Source organism: Triturus cristatus, chromosome 6 (assembly GCF_964204655.1).
Source record: "Triturus cristatus chromosome 6, aTriCri1.1, whole genome shotgun sequence".
In the NCBI taxonomy this organism is placed as follows: domain Eukaryota; kingdom Metazoa; phylum Chordata; class Amphibia; order Caudata; family Salamandridae; genus Triturus; species Triturus cristatus.
This window is the reverse complement of record NC_140589.1, coordinates 1,564,501,156-1,564,523,841: the sequence shown is the minus strand read 5'-3', so window position 1 is coordinate 1,564,523,841 and position 22,686 is coordinate 1,564,501,156. Positions and strand designations below refer to the sequence as shown.

The following is a 22,686-nucleotide window of genomic DNA, read 5'->3' as shown; positions in this document are numbered from 1 at the left end:
TGAACACTAACAGCTCAAGAACATTTAGTCGAAATTGAGTTAACCTTAATTCTGCTCACATGAAGGCCAGAGAATAACCTAGCTATATTTCCAAATTCTACAAATTTTTATACAGTGATGTAGGAAACGACGTTTTCAGATGTGCTGTCTGTGAGCAAATATGGGGAAAATATTCTCACTGGGTTGAGCCTACTGCTTCATGCCTCTTTGAATAACTGGCTGTCAGAATTGTGCAGCTTTGGAGCGGCATCTAGGATTTAATCTACCTTACCCAGAACAGTTGGCACCATTTAATTGGGTATTTTGCAAATCTTATGTGTAATCAAGTTTGTGGCTGTGCACGGTAGAAGGCCTATAATGTCATAATTCATTGTAATGTGGCCAGGTGTGAGCGTGTAAAGGTAACCATGTTGTTTCTGCTTACATTTCACATGCTTTGCTTAATCTTTAAGTCCTTTTGAGTGTTTGCTTTTCCAGGATGCATATTACTCTTGTCTCCCCTTTTTCCCATTTTCTGGTTCTCCAGCGCCACGAGGTCATACGTATGGCAATAGCGCTATGCAAATATGATCAATCCACTGCAAAAAAAGTAAAAAGCATTGTCATTTTCAATGCCAAGAGCTCTAACTTTCAGAAATGCGAGACCGATTGCATTGCAAATCCTTTTGATGATTTGGTTCAAAAACGTTTCATAAGCTGGATTTATGTCCATGCGAGCATGCGCTTTCCTTCTGTTGCTTATCAATATGTTATTTTGTTTTTCGTTAAGCACTGGTTATTACAAAAGCTTTTTAGACCGCGCTAGACAAAACACACAAGGTAATACAAATACACTATGGTACTGATAGTGCGAGTGTGTTACCTTATTATGGTACATAGATGATGGATTAAATGTGGAGGTTGCACCGTAAAGTACTGTTTCTGAATATTACTTTAGTGTGGGCGATAACTGTTGGAAAAGTCCCAAGCAAGGAAAGATGAGACAGAAACAGGTGGGCTCTTGAAGCGTGTTTATTCATCCACAAGCCTTCTGCCCAATACTTCAGTTCAAAGCAGAATAAATCGTTACAGCATTCTCTCCCACCCTTCTATAACTTCAAAAGAACACAAGGTAATCTTTGGTCGTGAGACAACCACGAGCCATGACACACAGTGCCATGTTCGCCACTCGAGGTACAAAAGTGCAACCGACACACCTTCCCCCTTACAGAAAAAAAAATGAAGGAAAAAAAACCCAACTAATCCATAACTTAGTCTCTGAACCTCGCAGGGAGGCGATGAACTCTCACATTCTTGGGAGAAGATTTTGTGTTATCGATATGCGGAGAAACCTGGCGCCCAACATTATCATGTTCCCTGACATCCAAAAACATATTGCTGTTAGAATCTTCCCATGAAGTTTTCACACCCTTAAACAAAGCGACCCAATTTAGATTCCAGATGCTACCACCATCGACTTTGACAGCATTTCTGTAGACATCCACAACTCTTTTAGGAGATGACCAGATAGGAAAACCTTTGGCAATGCCCACTTTTTTTCTTTATGCCAACCAAGTCACCAAGCACGATCCCTTGTTTGCTTACAGATCCCTGGTTTTCTTCCATGGCTTCTTTTATTTGTTCCTTATATGCTTCAACTCTATGTCGAACAATTTCGTAATCTACGTTAGTAAAGTCATTGCCCTCACCTAGGTTCTTCTTTAACTAGCAAGGGACCAGCTTAGTACTAGGTTTAGGTCCTCTCAAAAGCTCAAATGGACTTACTAAAGTCACAGAATTGGGAGAAGTTCTGTACACCAAAAACATGGACTGTAACGCATTGCGCCAATTCAAACCACCTTTCACTGAAAGTTGAATGACCTCTTTCACAGCTCTGTTAAATCGCTCAAACTGACCATTGGCCTCAGGATGGAAGACCGCCATTTTCTTGCTAGTAATGCCACACTTTTTAAAGAAACATTTAATTTCTTTACTGACAAACAGGGCCAGACTGGGAACCACAACGAGCCCTGGCAGAGTGCTCGGCTGCCCCCCTCCCTCCCCCTGGGGGGTGGGGGGTGCTGCAGAGCTCTTTGTCAGGGCCGGTTTTCGGCCGATTTTGTTACAGGGCCGATTTTGCAGCTATGCGGCCCTGGAACAAAAACTGCCCCCAGGGGCTCAAAACTGGCCCCCACCCATGCGGCGCACCGGGGGATTACCCAGTGCCCGCTACGGCCAGTCCGGCCCTGCTGGCAAATTGGAGACCATTATCAGTAATAACCTCTTGAGGGATCCCTTCTCTATAGAAGATATCGTCTAAGAATTCTATAACATTCTGGGAAGTGACATCCTTAACCATCTTAACTTCAGGCCACCTTGAATAATAATCGATCAAGACAGTGCCAAAAGCTTCATGTTTGGGTAGAACGCTAAATGGCCCGATGAAGTCTAGACCAAGTCTGCACCATGGAGCTGAAGGAAAATCTACAGGATGGTGTTCAGGACGTAAAGCAGTGGCTGACTTGTTACTATTGACACATTTTGCACAGGTGCAAACAGAGTGTTAAACACACATGTCGATCCCGGGCCACCAAAAGGATTCTAGAATGCATCTTCTTGTGAAGGAAATGCCTACGTGGACTTCGTGGGCAATAGCAACAAAAGTGTTTCTTAACGAATGGGGAGGAATTCATTTGTCACCCCTCATGACTAAACCATTCTCAACAGCCAGCGCAGGGGAGGTGATGCATTGGTTCCTTGCCAGAGAGGAGGTGATGCGTTGGTTTCTTACTACGTTCCGGTTACGATGCGACGATCCGGTACGGTGCGACAAAATGGCGTCTTTGATGCGATGCGACAACATGGATCCGATGTGTGCATGTCTGCCGGCCGTGCGGCCAAATCGATGGTTTCTTGAGCCGTGATAGGCCCTGCGACACGCATCTCCGGTGATGCGACGGCAACCTCTGCTGCAGCGGCTCGCTTCTCCGGCGATGTGACACGCTTCGTTGGTGATGCAACGGCGAACAGCTTCGGCGGCGAAATGCTTCGGCGATGCGACGGCAACTGCTGCGGCGGCGACACGCTTCTTCCTTGTCGTGTCGCACTTCCAGCTCCCAGCGACACACAGTCTTCAGAGGGCCCAAACAACAGCAGGCACCTCTCTGCAGGTAGAATTCTCAGCAAGGAAATTCAGGGGGAGCTGGTGGTGAAGTCTTTGTGTTCCTGAGACTTCAGAACAGAAGGCAAGCTCAGCTTCAAGCTGTTGGAAATCTTCCTCAAGATGGTTTAAGTACACACAAAGTTTCTTTTCTCCTTTACTTGGCAATAAGTAACCACTGCAGGCCAACCCCAAACAGTCACCAGCGCAGGGGCAGTCTCCTCCTTCAGCTCCCTTGGTTTCTTTCCGTGGCAAAGGTTTTGTCTTGATTCCCAGAAGTGATCTAAAGTTCTGGGGTCTGGGCCCCAATATTTATTCTACAAAAATCTTTGTTCTCTGAAGGCGAGAGTGTCTGTACCCAGCCAAAACCAGTTCTGTCCTCCCTGGTGCAGCTTCCTGGCAGGAGGTGGAGACAGCATTGTTGAAAGCAGACCTGGCCCAGGTAGCTGAAAAGAAATCTCCCCCAACCACACTCTATTCTATGTAGGCTCAGGCATGTGAAAGGAAATCTCCTCCCCTACTTTCTATGCATCCTAGGTCCTATTCCGCCCAGCCCTGGCCCATCGGACTTCCGGAGCAAAAGCACTCTCCAGCCCCCTGTCACTCACAAACCAGACATGGAATAAACAAACCTAGCAGAGGCATACTGGATGGTTAGGCAAGAAAATACCTACTTTCTAAAAGTGATATTTTCAAACACAGAATGTAAAAATCACCCACACTAAAAGATGTATTTTCTTATTCTGAGTTCACGCATACTAAACTCGTTTTTCTACCTTGTTCCCGGGGTCTGTTAGGATTATAAGATGTTATTATCAAACTGCCCATTCTGGCCTATGGGAACATAAATTGGCTGTAATTCACTATCAGGACATGCCACACACACCAGGACATGTCCTACCTTTCACATACAATGCACCCTGCCCACAGGAGTACTTGCGGCCTACCTTAGGGGTGACTAACATGTAGAAAAGGAAAGGTTTATGGACTGGCAAGTGTATGCACTTCTCAAGTCGACATGGCAGTCCCAGACTGCACACAGGCTCTGCAATGGCAGGCCTGAGCCAAACATTACAAGCTGCTTCTGTGGATGGCACAATCAGTGCTGCAAGCCCACCAGCAGCATTTGATTTACAGGCCCTGGGCACTCACGGTGCACTGTACTAGGATCTGACAAGTAAATCTAATGAGCCAATCATGGAGTCACTAATCCATCACAATACTTTACAATAGGGAGCACTTGCACTTTGGCACTGAACAGTAGTGGCAAAGGGCCCAAAGCATCTAGACCAGCAAAAACACAGGAGGCAACAGCAAAAAAAATGGAAGGGAGACCCACGCCAATGGTGCCAGGTCTAACAGCATATCTCTAAGTTTGCTCCAGTAGCTGAGGGGAACATTTCTCACTTTGTGGCGGATGGGTACTGCATTGTTGTGTAATTTAATAACATGCTTAAAACCATGGTATTCCCCTAGTTTCCCACTGAAAACACTCGGGAACTGTTCTTTTAATTAAATAACCAGACTAGTATTCTCCCCACCAATAGTTTTACCAGACTCAACAACGTAGACTTTGTTCTTGGTGTGGCCACCCCAAAAGTGATTGCCCTGAGCTTGCAACATATACCTTTCCGAATGTGTTACGCCCCTTAAACACAAAATCAGCCCAGAAAAATCCAACTAAATCATTTTTGTGTCCACTGTAGCCTCCAGGGGTGACATCAGGAGGAGATGGGACCTTATTGGGCCATTTGTCGTAGACAATGTCTAGAGAAATAATGGTGTACCAAGTACATGAATCCAGAAGTAATTTCAATTTGACACCATCAACATCAGTAAAACATGAAAAACGTACAGATTCCTTCACTTCCACAAACATTAATGACAGTATTGATGTCATTTTCATTGCTGTCATAGGGGCTATCATAGTAATCCATTATTTTGTATAATGTTTACTCTTTTTTGGAACTGACTTGCATACTTTACCAAAATGACCTTTCTTTTTACATTTTGAACACATTCTCTCAATGGCTGGGCATGTTTTAGAGTTAGCTAAATGACCGTTACTTCCATGTCTGTAACAAAGTAATTGAATATTCCTTCTTTCAATTTTAATATTTCTGAATTTCCCTTCATATCTCCCAGAATTCTCACTTTTTTGTGGAATTTTTTTTGTTTTGTTTATCTATTTCCTTGGAAATGTTAAATACATCACCTTTCACATTACCTCCTATTTCTCTAACAAATTTTTCAGAATGTTCTATGGATTTGGCTATGTCAAAAGCAGAACTTAGACATGTCAGACATAGTCCATAACCTTTCTTGCACCTTTTTGTTGTTTGTTCTCATCAGAATTTGATCCCTAAGTACTTTTTCATATGAAATGTGCTCGAAATCACACGTAACAGCAAGGGACCTAAGTGCTGACACAAAATTCTCAATAGATTCATCAGCTTGTTGTTTTCGGGAATAGAATATAAACCTTTCCATGACAATATTTTTCTTTTTACCGTACCTTAGGTTGAGTTGCAAAGAGGCATGTTCATAAACATTGATATTACCAGGATTAGATAATGCAGGCAAAGTTTGGAACTCTTTCAAACCAATTCCCCCTAAACAATGTTTCAACAATGCAAGCTTCCTTTCAGGTTTGCATCCCTCACCCTCCAGTACTTCCACATAAGCTAAGAAAACTGGTTCCCAGACCTCACAAGCCATAGGGGGTTCATCAGCAGTAGACAAAAAGGAAGGAGGTGAAATAATTCCTGACATTGCTTGATTAAAAACAACATATTATAATGGAGAGAGGAAAGAAAATAATGAAGAATGAAGGAAGAAACAAAACGAAAGTACAGAAATCTAACAATATATTCACAATTGTAAGTCTTGACAGATTAATATAGCAAGAAACTTTGCCCTTGTAAGTTGTGTCATAAGTGACACGCGGTATGCGTATCACCATGAGTAAAAAATTAGCTAGCATTCGCGCCAAGAATTTTGAATTCTATTAAGGACACAGAGGCGTAGATTATGCTTCTCTTTCATGTACTGCAAACAAACAGCATCCAATAAGATCCATTATAACAATATAACACAACATTCCCAGAATGCTTAGTGTGAAAGAAAACAGTAGCCATAGAGACTAGCTCTATATAACAGTCCTCTAACCGGAACACCTCCTCTTTCTTTGCCCAACGAGCAGAGTCCAAGTCTATTAGTATAAGTCTGAGAAACAACGTCAAAACATCCAAACCACTCCAGGACGCTGTAACCACAGGAACCGTAGAACTGGAAAGTGAAGATCATCGAACCAACTCCTCCGAGGACCCCACCATGGTCTAATCTCCTTTCTGATCAGCTCCTGAAACAGAAATATCATACTCGTAATAATTGTCATCGACTGGTAAATCAGGGTGGGTAACATGACATTATGAATCATAACAGTCTGTTTTACCTGGGCAGGATAATCTTCGCCTTCGTGTCCTTAATAGAATTGAAAATTCTTGGTGCGAATGCTAGCTAATTTTTCATTCTATTACACGACCGGAGGCTTCAAATTATGCTAGTTTAACGCTTATGTAACACCACAGAGGCTACATCGCTCACAGGTTTATAATAAAATTGCGTGAAAGTAGAACTGGAAGACCAGTCGGCAGCTTTCATGATATCGTGTATACTGGTACCAAGCATGTATGACTTGGAGGCCATAGCACCTCTAACTGAATGTGCCCCAAACAAATTAATGTCAATGCCTGCTTCTGACATAACAAATCTCAGCCATCTGGCAAGAGTAGCGGAAGTAACAGGTTTAAACGGTTTCTGTAAAGCAATAAGTAACCTGGAACAACCAGAAGGGCGAAGTGATCGTGTACAATCCTCATATACCTTAAGACATCTGACCACACAAAGTTTCTCATTCAAAGGAAACGCATTGTAATCTATAGACCTGGAAAAAGTTTTGGTACGAGCAGTGATCACAAAGGACACTCCTTCAGGGGAAAAAATCCTACCCTCTAAATCAAGCACTCTAACATCTGACACCCTGCGGCAGGAGGATAAACATAATAACATGGCTAGCTTAGCTGACAATTGTTTACGAGATAATAATTCATTATTAGGCCATGCATCAAACAGATTCAAAACTTTTGAACCATCTCACAAGGAAGTATACTTAGCCTTAGGTGGATTGGAGACGCAAATTCCTTTCAAAAGCTTGCACACCACCGGATGTATCCCCATCCAGTTGCGAGTGCCCTGCTGAAATGGCTGAACGAAAGTTATTCACTGATCTATAAGAAAACCTTCGGCGGCCTTTTGAGAGAGAAAATTCAATATGTGAGAGATCTGCTTCCACGGGATCCAGGTGTTTCTCCAAGCACCAACCCAACCAAGCCTTCCAGGCAGACCCGTATCTCTTTCTGGTTGAAGGGGCCCAAGCTTGTTGAATAAAACTGGAAGCTTGCTCCGAAATTCCTGGCAACAACCACTGTTGCCGGAAAGCCTCCAGGCCATCAGGGTTAGCTGACCCGCTAGAACTAGCGGGTGGAGTTCTCCCTGAGGGTCCTGGAGCATCCGAGGGAAGCATTGGAGGCGAAGCGGGCAATCGCATGCCATTTTCAGGAGAACTGGGAACCACGGCTGTGATTTCCAAATCGGAGTGATCCGCACAATCTCCGCTTCTTGCCGAGAAACCTGATTCGTCACCCTGGGTATCAGAACAAAAGGGGGAAATGCGTAATGCAGACTCAGGGACCAATCCTGAGTGAATGCATCCGTTGCTCGCGCTAAGGGGTCCGGCCTCCAGCTGAAGAACGCCTCCAACTGAAAGTTCATTCTGGAGGCAAAAAGATCTGTGTGGAAGGGACCCCGCAGAGATTGGATCTGGCGAAACAGGGATGGATGAAGCTTCCAAATGGCGTGATTGCCAATCCGCCAGTGCATTGTCTCTCCCCGGAAAGTATTCCGCAATTACCAATATCTGATGCGCTAGGCAATAATGCCAAAAGTCTTTGGCGATCTCCGCCAACATCAGGGATCTGGTACCCCCCAGTTTGTTGATATAGCGTACAGCTGAAATGTTGTCCATTCGCAATAGAATACAGCATGAAACCTTCCTGGGGGAGAGGGTGCGAATCTCAAATGAGCCCATTAGGAGCTCGAGACAATTGATATGAAGTTCCAACTCTTGGAGAGACCACCTGCCCCCAGTAGTCACCTCTCCGCAGCGGTCTCCCCAGCCCGACCTGCTGGCATCCGACTCTTTGATCACCTCGGGGTGAGATCCGAAGATCGCCCGACCGTTCCATGCCTCCACATGGGTCAACCACCATTGAATTTCCACTCGGGCTTCCTCCGTGAGTGGGACGAGGTCTGAATAAGAGAGGCCCTTCTGGAGATGTCTGATTTTTAGACGCTGTAGGGCTCGATAGTGTAAAGGACCCGGGAATATCACTTGTATAGATGATGCCAGTGGGCCCACCAGACGAGCGATCGCCCTCAGTGACATCACCTGCTTGTCCAGAGTATTTCTCAGTTCCTTCTTCAGGTCCCTGATTTTCTGTTTGGGCAGAAGCACTTGTGCTGACTGTGTATTGATCACAAACCTTAAGAACTCCAGGGATTGCGTTGGAGTGAGTATCGATTTCTCCTTGTTCACTACAAAGCCTAGACTCTCCAGTAGCGACATCGCTATCTGAAGATGAAGGGATGTTGGATGCGCCGAGGGAGCCATAATCAGGATATCGTCGAGATAGATTGAGACCTATACCCTGCTCCCGGAGATGTGCTACCACCGGCTTCAGGAGTTTGGTGAAGCACCACGGAGCCGAGGAAAGACCAAAAGGTAGGACCAAATATTCCAGGCGCCTGCCGCGCCACAGAAATTGTAGAAATCTGCAATGGGGAGGAAAAATGGGCACTGTAAGGTATGCCTGCTTGAGGTCGAGGCGGACTAGCCAGTCCGCCTGCCTCAAGAGATCCGCCAGAAGATGGATACCCTCCATCTTGAAGTGACGGTAAAGAACAAAGCAATTGAACCCCTTCAGGTTGAGAACCAGCCAAATACCTCCACCCCTCTTTTGCACGAGGAAGATGGTGCTGCAGAAGCCCACCGGACCGTCGTCCTCGCAATAGGCCACCACGTGCTTCTGCAGCAACTCGTCTAATTCTTGATCTATAAAATGCACGTCTTGTTGGGAAAAATATAGAGGAGGGGGAGGAGACCCTTGAAAAGGAGTTTTATGAAAGTCTATGCGAAAGCCCTGCACAGTTTGAAGAACCCAAGCGTCCTGAGTAATGGCCTGCCAATTGTGAAGGAAATGGCGAATCCGACCCCCCCCAGAGGATAAACAGACAAAGGCATTGGGCTTACCTGATGTAATTTGAGGACGGGAGTTTCCTCTCTGGCCACCTTGGTGGCAACCACGATGGTTGAATCATCTCGTGGTATAGAAGATTCCGCCTCTGGTAGAGTCCTGAAAGTCGCCTCGGCCGTAGCCACCTCTCGCGGGACCTTGGTGGTACTGGCGGCCTGGCGAGCGGCCCCTGCCTTCCAAAAAGGCCAGTAGTGAATACTCTTAGATATTCGATTGGGCCTTGTCTAAGCTAGTGAAAGTCCCTACGTATTTGGAGACGTCTTTCACAAAACGGTCCCCGAACAGCAAGCCGTCCGCCAGGGGACCCGGTTCAGCCCAAGCCAACTCTGTCAGGTTAGTGTCAATGCACATCAGGAGAGATTTCCTGCGCTCGGCTGAAATGGCGCAATTTGCATTGCCTAAGAAACAGCGCGTTGGGTCCAACCTGCGAGGATGTCGGGGTCAATTTATGCTCCAGACTCTTTGGCCACCAGAGCCATCTCCAAGATCTTAGACAACGGGCCGATGGTGTCGAATAACTTATCTTGGCACCCGCGCCATGCGCGATCGATGCCTTTCTTAGGAACCTTCTGGAACTTTTTCTAGAAAGACAACATATTGGGGTCGATATCCGGGGTTTCCGCGATTTTGTCCGGTACATCCGGACGGGGGCATTCAGATCTTAGGCGGTTCCTGACATCTCTGTCGAAACTACGACGCAAGTTTTGATGGATGTAGTCCACCACCTCCTGCAGAGACGCCCAATCAGAAGACCTGGGGTGCACTTTAGCTTGTGGATTGAAGTCAAAGGGGATAGAAGGCTGATAGACTGGGGGAGATTGAGGGGCGTACCACCGACTTCTTGGCTTTTTTCTTTTTGGGGGACATAGTGTGACTGTTGGAGTCCGTGTCGGTATCTGTATCCGTGACCACCTTGGGCGCAGCGGGTAGAGGATTAGGAGCCCCGAATATGGGTGATCTCTGGCCGATGGGGGGGGGGGGGGGGCGGGTGGTAGAGTGGTGCTAATTTGGGCATGCGGCCAATTGGAAGCTTTGGAAGACTTAAATTTACCCCCAGAGGAAGTAGAAGCATGTGCGGTATCTTGCTGCAATAAGCCGTGGCGCTTCGCAAAAGTTTCTAGCTGCGCTGTAATAGGGTTGAGTGCCGCAGCCAATGCTTTATTTACGGTCTTGGGGACCGCCACTTCCACCGCCTTCGTGACGGAGTCTTGGACAGAAGCACCTAAAGCCTGCACATGGTTGTCCTCGAGGAGGGGTGGCATGCTCCTCCTCATAGTACCCATATTCGTCCTCCTCAAAGTAGGCCCAGTCTTCCATGTCCACCGAGGAGAAGGTGGCACGTCAAGACCAATAAAATATATATACCAAGGGGATTAGTCAAGGGAGAGCAACCCTGGTACAAAACCACCTTCAAAGTAAGAACAACTGTGCTCCTGAGAAAATCTGGAAAATCAGAAAGCACCTAGGGCAATCAGAGCCTCAAAACCTTCCTACCAGCCTGCACACAGCTGGGGGCCTGCCACTTTCTACAGCCTAGGCTAGGCGTCTGGCAAAGAGTACTGTGGAGGAACAACCTGTAGCTCCGACGAGCGAGGAGGAAACTAAGTAGGCGTTGCGTAACCCAAAAGGAGCCCAATTGGGCTACGCGACGCTCACTGGAATGCGGACAGGAATGAGGGAAAGCACCGCCCGCCACCGGCAATGCAGCCAAACTGACCGGGCAGAGGGGAGACGGCGATCGGAAGGTGAGGAGCGTCTTATAAACGGAACCGCCACCTCCTGATCGGCCGCAAAGGCGCTCGAGCGCAGCAGAAATCTAATCAAGTGCGCTGATTCAAGCCACAAAGGCAAAATGCTAAGTAATACACAATAAAGGCTGCAAATATCACGTTAAAAACACAAAAACAAACCGAGCAAGAGACAATGCAAGATATAAATCGAGCACTTATCTCTGTGAGGAGCAGCAAAGAAAGAGGAGGTGTTCCGGTTAGAGGACTGTTATATAGAGCTAGTCTCTATGGTTACTATTTTCTTTCACACTAAGCATTCTGGGAATGTTGTTATATTGTTATAATGGATCTTATTGGCTGCTGTTTGTTTGCAGTAAAATAAAGAAAAGCATAATCTGAAGCCTCCGGTCCTGTAGTAGAATTTAGTAATGTACCTTAATGACGCTGTGTGCGTATCACCGAAGAATGCCTTAGGATACACGATGTGTGTATCACCCTTGAAAGTTGAAGGAAATGTTGCGACAATAAAGTAACATTGAGGAGATGCGCACTTCCTTCCGGACGTAAGTTCCCTTGTTGATGAAAAAAAATCAAAATGACCACATGAATGGTCAACGACGTGACCCTACGAGACACGCGTTCCTCCGTCGACTCGTGTAGCGTTGCCGTGGAAACTCAAAGTTGCTCTGTAGTGCTTGCAGCGTTCTCATTGTTAGGACGCTGTAAGAACACGAAGAGACTGCGGAATGAAAATGGAACAGCAAGGCAAGTTGAATGATGCAGCCAAAAGTAGTTCCCTCGACGTTAGAACGCCGCAACTCCAGGTAACTAGGACTTTCCCAAATAATTACCAAATACTGCACAAAACCCCATGGTCAACTGGGTTCCTGGCAACCTGTGGCAATGTAGTTGGACTTGACACAGTCCAGGTTCCTGGTAACATGCAGCAATGTAGATGGACTCGACACAGCCCACAAATAGGGAAAGGTGAAAACACTTCTGATCCCACGAAGAGTAGTGTGAAAATATTTTACCAGGAGAATAAAAGTAAATCCAGGCACAATGGCAACTCAAGGGTTGTTGTGAAAAAGTTGAATAAATGTAAGAAAATCCTTACAGTAACGTAGATAATGGTAGATCGGTGTCCGCTCATCGCCAGTGTGGGAAAAGTCCCAAGCAAGGAAAGATGAGACGGAAACAGGTGGGCTCTTGAAGCATGTTTATTTATCCAAAACACATCTGCCCAGTACTTCAGTTCAATGCAGAATGAATCGTTACAGCATTCTCTCCCACCCTTCTATAGCTTCAAAAGAACACAAGATAATCTTTGGTCGCGAGACAGCCATGAGCCATGACATACAGTGCCATATTCGTGTCTACCACGCGAGGTACAAAAGTGCAGCCAACTATAACCTTGATATAAAACAATTTAAATGGAATATGCAGCAGGGACAGTTCCACTATTTGAGTTGTTTGCTTACTTAACACTCTTATACATGCCAATAGATGGATTCAGGTGGGATACTCAAAGTTTAGAGCCAAAAATGGCTTAATTTTGGCTGACACCTTCCTGAAATTGACTCCTTTTGAATAGAAGTCAATGGGGGAAATGCATTCTCCCAATACGTTTTTTTTAAATCTCTCACTTACCTCTTCTAAAATGTTGGCATGTATGCACTCTACAATCAGCTCTATAAATTGTAATCAATTAGGACTTCTGAACTTGAGCTGTGATTCAAAGGTAGGTTTGCAATTCTAGTATGAACCTTCCATAGTTCCAAGCAGTGGTAGCAACTAGTCAACATTTCCTTAACAATTGGAGCACTTACTCAGCGTGCCAGGACCTACATACAACATGGAATAGGGCAGAACTAGTTTGTTATAGATTAAATCCAGACCACAATTTCTAAGTTCTCTCCTGTCAACTTAAAAAAAGGATGTAACCTCTAACCGTAAATGTTTTAAATCTGATTTAAAACGGTGAAGAATTGCTCATTGGGTTAGGGTTTATTTTAGAACCCCACCATCTGGTTGTGTCAAACCTGTGAATGTGTGGTGGTCAGAATTATTGATCCAGATTTAATGTTACTTTTGTTTTAAAATTTGTTACATTTTGTGAGAAAATGAAGTAAACATAGAGATGCCTCCTGTCAAAAGGTTTATTTTGATTGATCTGCCTGTAGGTTTAAAACCTGCAGGAGTCAGGCTACACACGTAGGCCTGAAGGCATTGTTTTCCTCGCCGGCCTTGTGACTGGTACAATAGGTGTTGCAGTACGCAGGTGACATTTAACTTTGTATGCCATTGATGTATTTCCGTTCATCATACATTGTGGCTTAACTGGAAAGTTAAATAAGCCAGTTGGGTATTACCCAATTTTTTTTTTTTTTTGTTTTTTTTTTTTTTTAAAACCTTTATTGACAGTTCAATAGAGAACAAGTATGGGCCTACAACCCCCCGGGGCCGGCCGCTAAGCAATCAGAGCAAAAACAGGCAAGTATAAACACAGGCAGCACATCGGGGAGCAGAATCGTGATGCTAATACTGTGAACAGCGTAGGTAGGGCACCAGGAGAAAAAGGTTTTCGTTTTATAATGAAACAAGGCAGAAGGATCAGGTGCCAGACAATTTTCAAACAGCAATTACAGGTACGCAGAGTAATAGAAGTAAACGATTTACAGCAATCTATTAGGTCAATGGCGCAAACACAAGAACATCAGGATGAGGAAAAGTATCATAAGCAGTTGCGCCTGCAGTCCCCCGCCAGAACTCCCGGAGAGCACCCCGGAAATTGTGGTACACATGGAGCGGCAACGAGTCATAGCAAAGGAGGTGTATCACACTGATCCCAGAAAAAGAAAAAACAAAAAGAATCAGAGAAGAAAAAGGAGGCCATGGAAAAAGAGATAAAAGACGAAAGGATCCCCTCCCCCAACCCCCCACCCTGCACCTCTGCAGATGAGTACGGCCCCCCCCCCCAGCAGTGTGCCTGTCGCCCTGGAACCAGACCCGAAATATAGGAGAAGAGGGAAAAAGAAGTAGGAAAAGAACCCCACCAGACGGGGGGGTGGAGAAAGTATTAATAAACTGGAGGAGGGCCTTCAAAACATACCCCCGGCTTCTCCCTCCCGCACGGTAAGTTTCCCCCAAAGTGAACAATAAACAGCACAAAAGCGATCTTCTCAAAACAAGATGGGGAGCACTATGCACCTATTATGCTGTTAGCTATGCCAGGAGAGCACGCAACCCCTGAGCCCGCCCGTCCACTAGATGACCACCCCTGAAGGATCAGCCTTATCCCTGACCACTCTTTGGAACTCTGCCCATGCCTACCCCTCGACCCAGCACCATATCCAACGTTCCAAGGTAGAGAATTGTCCAAAAACGTCCGAGAAGCGACGCACACAGGTGGGGTGGAAGTCTCTGAGCATCAACACAGTCCGCAGCGTGGAGAAACAGGCTTCCCAGTGCTGCCCCAGGATATGCACTGCACTCAAGGTCCAGGAAGGCAGAAGCAGCCAAAGCAGACAATAGTTGCTGGAGTTGTCCCTGGGTCGCAGGAGGGCACGTACGGGACGAGGCTACCACACCCCACTCAGGTCCGACGCCTCCGGGACAGATCAGGCCCTCAGCTGGACGAACACACTGTAGCATACTGGCCTGAGTGTCCAGCCGTGCACTAACCTCAGGGGTGGCCGCCAAAGTGTCCCCCTGTGCGCAGTGCGGGTAGGCCCTATGTACGTGCGGACAGGCGGGCCGCCTTTGCCCCAACGCCGACGCCACACCGTCGAGCTTACTCCCCAAGACCCCGACACCATGAATCAAGGAGGAGTGAAGAGCACCAAGGGCCTCGAGGAGGTCGCCGTACCCCAGCACAGCTCTCTGCGATCGCGCCGCCACACTCCCAAAAGTCGCACTCTCACAATCCCGCTGCGACCCAGCGGACAGGATGGTAGGCTTCATCGCAACAAGATGGCCGCCAAGTACGCCCGACCCCCACCGGGGCCGGGACCCTGGGACAAGCGTCCCGACGGCCACGTCGCTGGTGACCGGGTTCCGGGGGCAGGCGAAAAGTTATCCGTTGCGTGGTCACGGGCAACAGTCGTCCCCACTACGGACCCGCTCCCGTAAAAAGCCGGGGGGCGGCCCGCAAGGATCAGGGCAGGATACGGGCGGCAGCCGGGCAGCTCACCATCAAAAGCAGGGGCAGCCACCGGAGGATCTGAGAATTGCACCCACGGGCATGCACCCGGACCGCTACACTTGACAGTAGAAACGACCACGACGAAATGTAGGCCGAGTTTGGCACCGCTCCGGTGGACCGCCTCCGCCCAGTCACAACTGGCCGATGTTGTTGAACTGCCACCCGGCCACGGCGTCCACCTGAGGTCCCGGCTCCAGGGCCGCACAGGCCGCAAAGTTCAAATGCTCGTTTCTCCGGCGATACCGCAGCCAGAAACCTCGGAGTCACACAGTCGGGTGCCACTCTCCTTCAGAAACACAACCGCGTAGCACAGGTTGAGGATCTCGTGCAGGATATCCGTGCGGGATGCGGAGGTTCACGGAGCCGGGAGTCTACGCTGCCGTCCCGGTCGCCATCTTGGCTCCTCCGTATTACCCAATTTTACCATGCTTTAGGGTTCAGAGCACATACACTGTGGACTGAACAGCAGTACCCTGTGCAAAATGTCCCAAAAAAACTGCAGCACCACTAAGACAAAATGGTAGTGACAATGCAACAAGCATTGGTAAAGCCAATAGGTCTCGCCCTTAAGCAAGCTTTTGCCTTTGGCGTATGGGTGGGAGTGGCGACCGGGGGCAGGGAGGGAGAAGCAGACAATCAAAAATCTTCAGTTTTAGCCTACTAGGCATGATTCCTTTCTCGGCATTACACCCTAAAGTAATAACACGCCCTGACGCTGCAGATAAGGCCTGCGCATGTTATATGAAGGGGCTCTAATTACACCATGTTTTGTATTTCTAATTACACAAAGGGCTCTCTTATTAAATGTCAAATGATAAAAGAAGGGGAACTCTTTTTGTCTCCCTTTCCGTCTTTGTCATAGCACCGCAGCACAGATGGAACTGTCCCGAATTAAAGTGCCCAGAAGCCCACGCTGTCCTCCCCGAAGGGATGCGTCATTATCAAAGCCAGTGTTAAGGGAGGTGTCTGCTGCACCTATACCGGTAGAGCACTGAGACGGACATGGACACAGGGTGTTCATGGCCCCCACACGAGAGTATCATTTATATAGCGCCTCATATCCCAGAGAGGCCCAGAAGCGCTTTTACCGGGAAAGGGTAGCACTCTACCCAGTTCTAGAACTAGTTCTCACTCTGCAACCCCGTCTCCTCGGTGCGGCTCCTTTCACAGTACTGCAGCACTCACTGCCGTCCCAGGTGTGATGAGGAATATTACTTCATAGTCCCCCTAGTTCTGAACTACAAAGAATGAGTCTGCGAGGGATGCTCCAACGGCTTTTACTGTCCTCAACACAACCTCCAGGGACAGATCAACTCCCTAAAGAATAACGTTCCTGCGATCTCCTTGCCTTCGGTCAGCATAAGAAAAGTTAGGATAGTTCGTAAAATACATGTCCATTTACACGATCCTTAGAAACGAAGCTCCAGTGGCAGATATTCTGAATAAAATAAAGCTAGAGGCTGTGCGATCACGTTTTGAAAAATCAGTCATTTCCCAGGACGGGAAACTTGAAAAGCTAAGAACTACCCTGACGATGCTAAGCACAGAGACTAGAGCCCCCAAATCACCCGACTGAAGATTATTCAGCAAGATACAATAACCGGCTTAAACTCAGCTGACTGAAAACATCAAGAGGTGAAAAGGCAGACTTTGGCATTAGACACGAAAGAAAACAAAAATTAAAACTACCTGCACTGAACACTCGTGCAAAAAGAACCACACCGATTAGGTAACAAGAGAAAATAAAACAACAAGCGAAAGAGAAAGCACGGTAACCTGACCCACGAGGAATGCAGCTGCCACCCTGCGTACTGCTGCTTGCTCCTGAGAGCAGAATGCCGTGGGAGTGAATATTAAAAAAGAGGTGGGACATGCACCCGCCTTTAGCCATTTGCGTGCTTTCATTATTGAAAGAAACACGCAAAAGCCAATCCTATGTGTGGGAGGAGAACTCTGCTAACTGTCGAAGAGTACATTAGCTATCCCCTTGGCAGTTCTCAATGTCTAAGTGGAAGGGAGATGGACAAGTCGTCTGCATTGGTGGGGTTTGTTCAGACTTAACATTCTACTGTTTACTCCACTGCATGTAGTGAGGGAGAAACTGTGACCAGCCTTTGGCCTTTCTTCATTGTTTTCCTTTGACAGTCCTGCTATACTGGCAAGCTCAGCCCCAGGCTCTTGACTTTAACCAAGGGGACCCTCCTTAACTGAAGACCCCATCTGGAAGAGGACTATTCATAACCCTCCGACATATGTATCCCAGCATGTGAACAGTACCATGTTGGCTAAGAAGGTTATGAAGCGCCTCCAGAGTTCTAGCATCTGTCCGCAGCTGACGACCAGCTACTCCCAAAAGGCAGCAACCAGCAGAGGCCTCTGTCAGCTGTCAGGAACAAGGCCATTGGCCATCCAGGTGGACACTCCTGTCCAGGGCCCTGGTAGGCCTCACTTACAGCCTATGTGAATTTTCTCACATAGTTCATCTGCCATTACCTTTGACAATACTTAACTTTATTTAGTGATTTGCAAGTGAGGTAACCTTTTTATTGTACTTATACAATTATACAGAACAAACTACACCATCAGATAGATTTTCAGAAGATACTTTTATCCAAATATAAACAGTAAACACTGTATTTGATCTGGGAAAAACAATGAACTTAACAAATTCAGCAAAACAATGGTTTGTTGGGTAAATACAGTGTCACTGCGTAAATCTATGTTTAATCATGGCAGTTACAGCACAACTTCAAAATGCTCTTTATGGGTATGCACTGTACATTTGCTAAGTGGACCTTCTTTTTATGTATTGTTTGTCAGTATACATTCTCTACAGTTCAATTAAAAAAGAAGTAATTCTGTTATTACATACAATGTTTATCATTATTCAAATTTCCCATCTCTTGATATTTTCTTAAAACAAGTTGTCTCCAAAAATAAGGGATCCAGCGGTCACTCAATACATTTCTGTTAACACTTCATCAACGGTGTAAATCTCCAAATCCAAAAAATGCAACAAAACTTGTCTTAAATACTTTGACTCAAGTAATAAGTCAGTAGCATACATTCAGTACAACATATAAGAGATTGATAACATTTTCACTGCTACTTTTGTTTTTTTACTCACATCTTTGCTAATATCACTATATGAAAAATAACCAGCTTGAAAGAGAGGAACATCAATCAGTGTTCCTTGGAACATTATGTTGCCCTTTCCATGCACTCTTGAAGCTGTTAATGTTCATGCATTTCTTAATTAGGCACTTATTTGTTGGCTTTTCGCACAGTATCCCACCTGTCAAGCCTACTCACATCGTGTCTCTTATCTTCTCTCTGCCTCACAGACACTTACACTGCGTCCAAGCAGAATATCAACTTTTTGTGTTGCTCGTTCAGAATGTCTTTTGAGTTTATTTCTACTTGTGCGTACTGACCCTATTTCCATTCACCACGTACTTTTTCAAATGCTCATTCAACTTTTTTTTAGGTCTCACCTAGGCAGTGCTTGCGCTGTCACTTCAAGACATGCTGTATTCAGGTATGGACTTGAGGCTCCACAACCATTTCCGCCCATATTTTCAATTGGCTTCTCTTACTGTGCTTTGTAAATGATCACTTTTGATTTGTGAACAGGCTTAGTAGTCTTTCCTTAGTACCTCCCTCTCTTCTATTGTTACCTCCTATGAGGACAGCCCCTCTTACATGTGTCCTTACTCTCTAAATTTAATTAACAGTTAGTGAGCACTATTTAGTTAATTAGGGCCTCATGTAGGTAGCCAAATACCGGTCGGTAACGGCCGATTTTCGGTAATTATACCGTTACCGACCGGTATTTTGGCTTTTGGTATGTAGGGGGACAATTTCTGGATTTGGAATTTACCGAATCGGTAAAATTACCGAATCGGTAATTTTACCGATTCGGTAAATTCCGAATCCAGAAATGAGATGTAGGGGGAGTGTGTGGGTGTTGTTATGAGTCGGTATTTACCACCAACTTATAGTTGGTGGTAAATGAAGAATGGATGTGTAAATGCATTTCAAAGCGCCTACAAGTGTGCAATGTGGCAGACATACATGCCCTTAGGGCATGTATGTGTGCCACATGTGCACACATGGCCGCTTCAGGGGTGCAACAGGGTGTCAATGTGACACCCTGCCACCCTTGCATGTGTTCCCCCCATTACCGAATCGGTATTTACCGATTCGGTAATGAGGCATACCTTCCCATCAATGGGAAGGTATGCCTCATTACCGAATCGGTAAATACCGATTCGGTAATTACCGAATTTTACCGATTCGGTAATATTTCCCGAATGATTACCTACATACGAGTTACCACTTCTTAAATACCGATTCGGTAACGTTCGGTATTTAAGAAGTGGTAACTTGTATGCTACCTACATGAGGCCCTTAATGTCTTACTGAAGGAGGTACAACATGCTGCCCAGCTTTTGTAAAGCCACCCTGGTTTGTAGTTGCTGTACGAGGCATGACATGTTATCTCTCTTCTACAACCGATGACGCTGCAGAGGAGGTAATTTTTCAAAAGTCTTTTTTACTGTAAAATTTCAAAGTAAAGCTTTTTTTGTGACTATTCATTTACTTTAGTAGCCTTCCCAGCACGCTGCACTTTAGCTTCATACGTTCCAAGCTAAAGCTTGGCATGCTGCGATTGCTAAAAAAGTAAATAAATAGAAAAAAGGTGGGCCGACACTGAATTTATTTAACATTTATTTACTTTTGTGACAATCGGGCACGCAGTGCTTTAGCTTTAAACGTGAAGCTGAAACACTGCATGACGCGATTGCTACAAAAGTAGATAAATAGAAAGAAATGTGGCGGCCGACCTCCTTTATTTTTTATTTATTTACTTTTTAGGCATTAACGGCTCGGCACAATTTAGCTTTGCATCTATAAAATGAAAGCACGCCACAATCAAAGACTACAAAACACACAAAAAATGCTCCCACTTCTTAATGCTCACTTTAAATTTCTTCACTTTGAAAATGGCGGCCGCACGCCATTAATTTTTATTTATTTTCCTTTAACAGCATTTGCGCACGTAATTCATTTCCTTATTAGGTTTCAAGGAAAGGGTGCACTGCCACAGACTGTTACCAGGTGTCCCTGTGGAGTTCAGTAAAAACAAATGAAAACGTATACTCAGCAGCAATATTTCTCTTTATCATTCCATTAAGGGTGCAGTACCTTATGTGGCTAATAGAGGTGCCTTTACAATGCCACAGGGACACCTAGTAACACTTTCATACTGCACCCTTTACTTCAAGAAATTTCTTTTATTACTTCTTATGCTACTGCTGGGATACTTTTAAACAAAATAAACAAACATTAGCATTTGCTATGCAAGTAGCTCAAAGTTTCACGAATACGAGACCTATTGCATTGCAAAAGCTTGTTTTGTTTTACCACGTGTTGCAGCCTCCATTGCCCAGAGTCATACTATGCCATTAAATCCAGTTCTATAAAAGCAAAACTTCTGGAGAGGCCATGCAGAAAGACAGATTTTGCTACACTTGAACAATAAAGTTTGTGTAAAATAACCATCCACTTATTAAGTAGATGTTGTGCCTTTAAAGAGAGTTTAGTCTCGGTGGGCTGAAGATTTACCTGGAGAGAATTTCAAAGTGTGTTGTAAACCAAAATAGTCTTCTGCTTTTGTAAATGAGGAGTTTTAACTACTTTGCTTCCTCTTTGATGTATGCTGAAACACTTCTCATAAAACCTTATAAGCTGGTTGATTTAAATGGATAGCATTATAACCGATTTCAATCTTAATATGTTTAGGTTTTATGGAATGCTGCTTGCATCATGCATGATAAATTATTGCATATAATAGTCAAGAAAAAGGGCGTAGTAGGCCTATAGAATTTATTAGTGAATTATTCAGGAAGAAGAATACCTCAAACACTGAGCTTATATTTTGTGTATGCTAATATTTTGTGTCACTTTCATTGGTGGCCTCTGATAGAAACAAAGTATGTTTGTTCAGAGAGCACTTTGAGACAGCATTTCCTATAAAAGCCTGTAGATAATAGTTAGGTCAGTGACTAACGGGAACCCGACTTTGTGATCAGAAGTCGTATTTTACATTAATTAACTGCTTGAAAACAATGGTTAGGAAGTAAACAAGTGGGTGCAGATAGCTATAAACATTAATGTCATAAAAAGGTATTAGTGCAGTGGTTGCAAATGACAAAAATATTTAACTTCTTTGAAAAGAGAAACATGAAATTAAGGTATAGTGATTAAATGCGTCTTCAGCACATTACATAACTCAAATGACTGAGTAGCATTTTTTGTATTTTATGAGCTTGTAAAATAACAAGATGGAATTCATTTGAACATTGGAATACAAAAACGTGCTTCATGAACAATGGGCACAATGTTCTTGGTCCTAGACCAGTGCATTCTGGGAACCAGAGACCTCATTTGCTTCAGTTAAACACAGGATTTCATAACCGGTTTGTAATGGAACGTCCACGACTGGATGCACTAGAGTTCGTGTACATGGAGCGAAGCAGCACACCTCCACGCTTCATGGTAATACTAAGCAAAGGTGAGGAAGCTAGGCAATTCATATGTATGATGATAGCAAATGAGCAACTGCATGAGTAGGCTTGCATTATTACTAAAAATGGACAACTCCAAAGTGGATAATAATAGAATCAGGATAGGGACTAAATATTCCATTATGATGTAGAAGTGCTTTCTGTCACTAAACACCAAGAATTGATCAGGCATTGACACCAGTCATTTATCTACCTCAAATTTCATTTTGACATCAGTAGGAGTTTACTGTTAAGCAAATGTAAAACCTGCATCCATACGTTCATCTTTCTGTCCCTCTGTGTATGCCTGCTTGTGTGCTTTTTGACCCTATCTGTGTATTGTGTCACTGTATATGTGCCTTTGTTTATGTCTGTGTGTTCTGCGTGGGTCTTCGGATCAGATAGAACCCGCTCAGCAGAGCCTCTCTAACCCAGCCAGAACGTTACCCTCTCCCTAGGGCCTATTCACATTAAGTAACCACATGTATATACCACCTAAGGACAGGGAATTCCTATATATATATGTATATATATATATATATATATATGTATATATGTGTATATATATATATGTGTGTGTATATATATATATATATATATATATATATATATATATATGTATATTCACTGAAAAAACCATAGGTTTCACACATGTTATAGTTAGCGGAAA

At 44.9% G+C, this 22,686-nt stretch overlaps 1 protein-coding gene across 2 annotated transcripts in view; it reads left to right on the top strand.

The window, feature by feature from the left end:
* The window catches only part of CHAC2 (ChaC glutathione specific gamma-glutamylcyclotransferase 2), a 176,073-nt gene that overhangs the window by 10,517 nt on the left and 142,870 nt on the right, over positions 1 to 22,686 (top strand). Inside the window, exon 2 of one of the 2 annotated variants that reach the window (XM_085612716.1) lies at positions 18,935 to 18,985. The exons of the other annotated variant lie outside the window; for it this stretch is intronic. Within the exon in view, the coding sequence (XP_085468842.1) occupies positions 18,935 to 18,985 (51 nt within the window). The remainder of the gene's footprint in view (positions 1 to 18,934; positions 18,986 to 22,686) is intronic. 2 annotated transcript variants of the gene reach the window in all.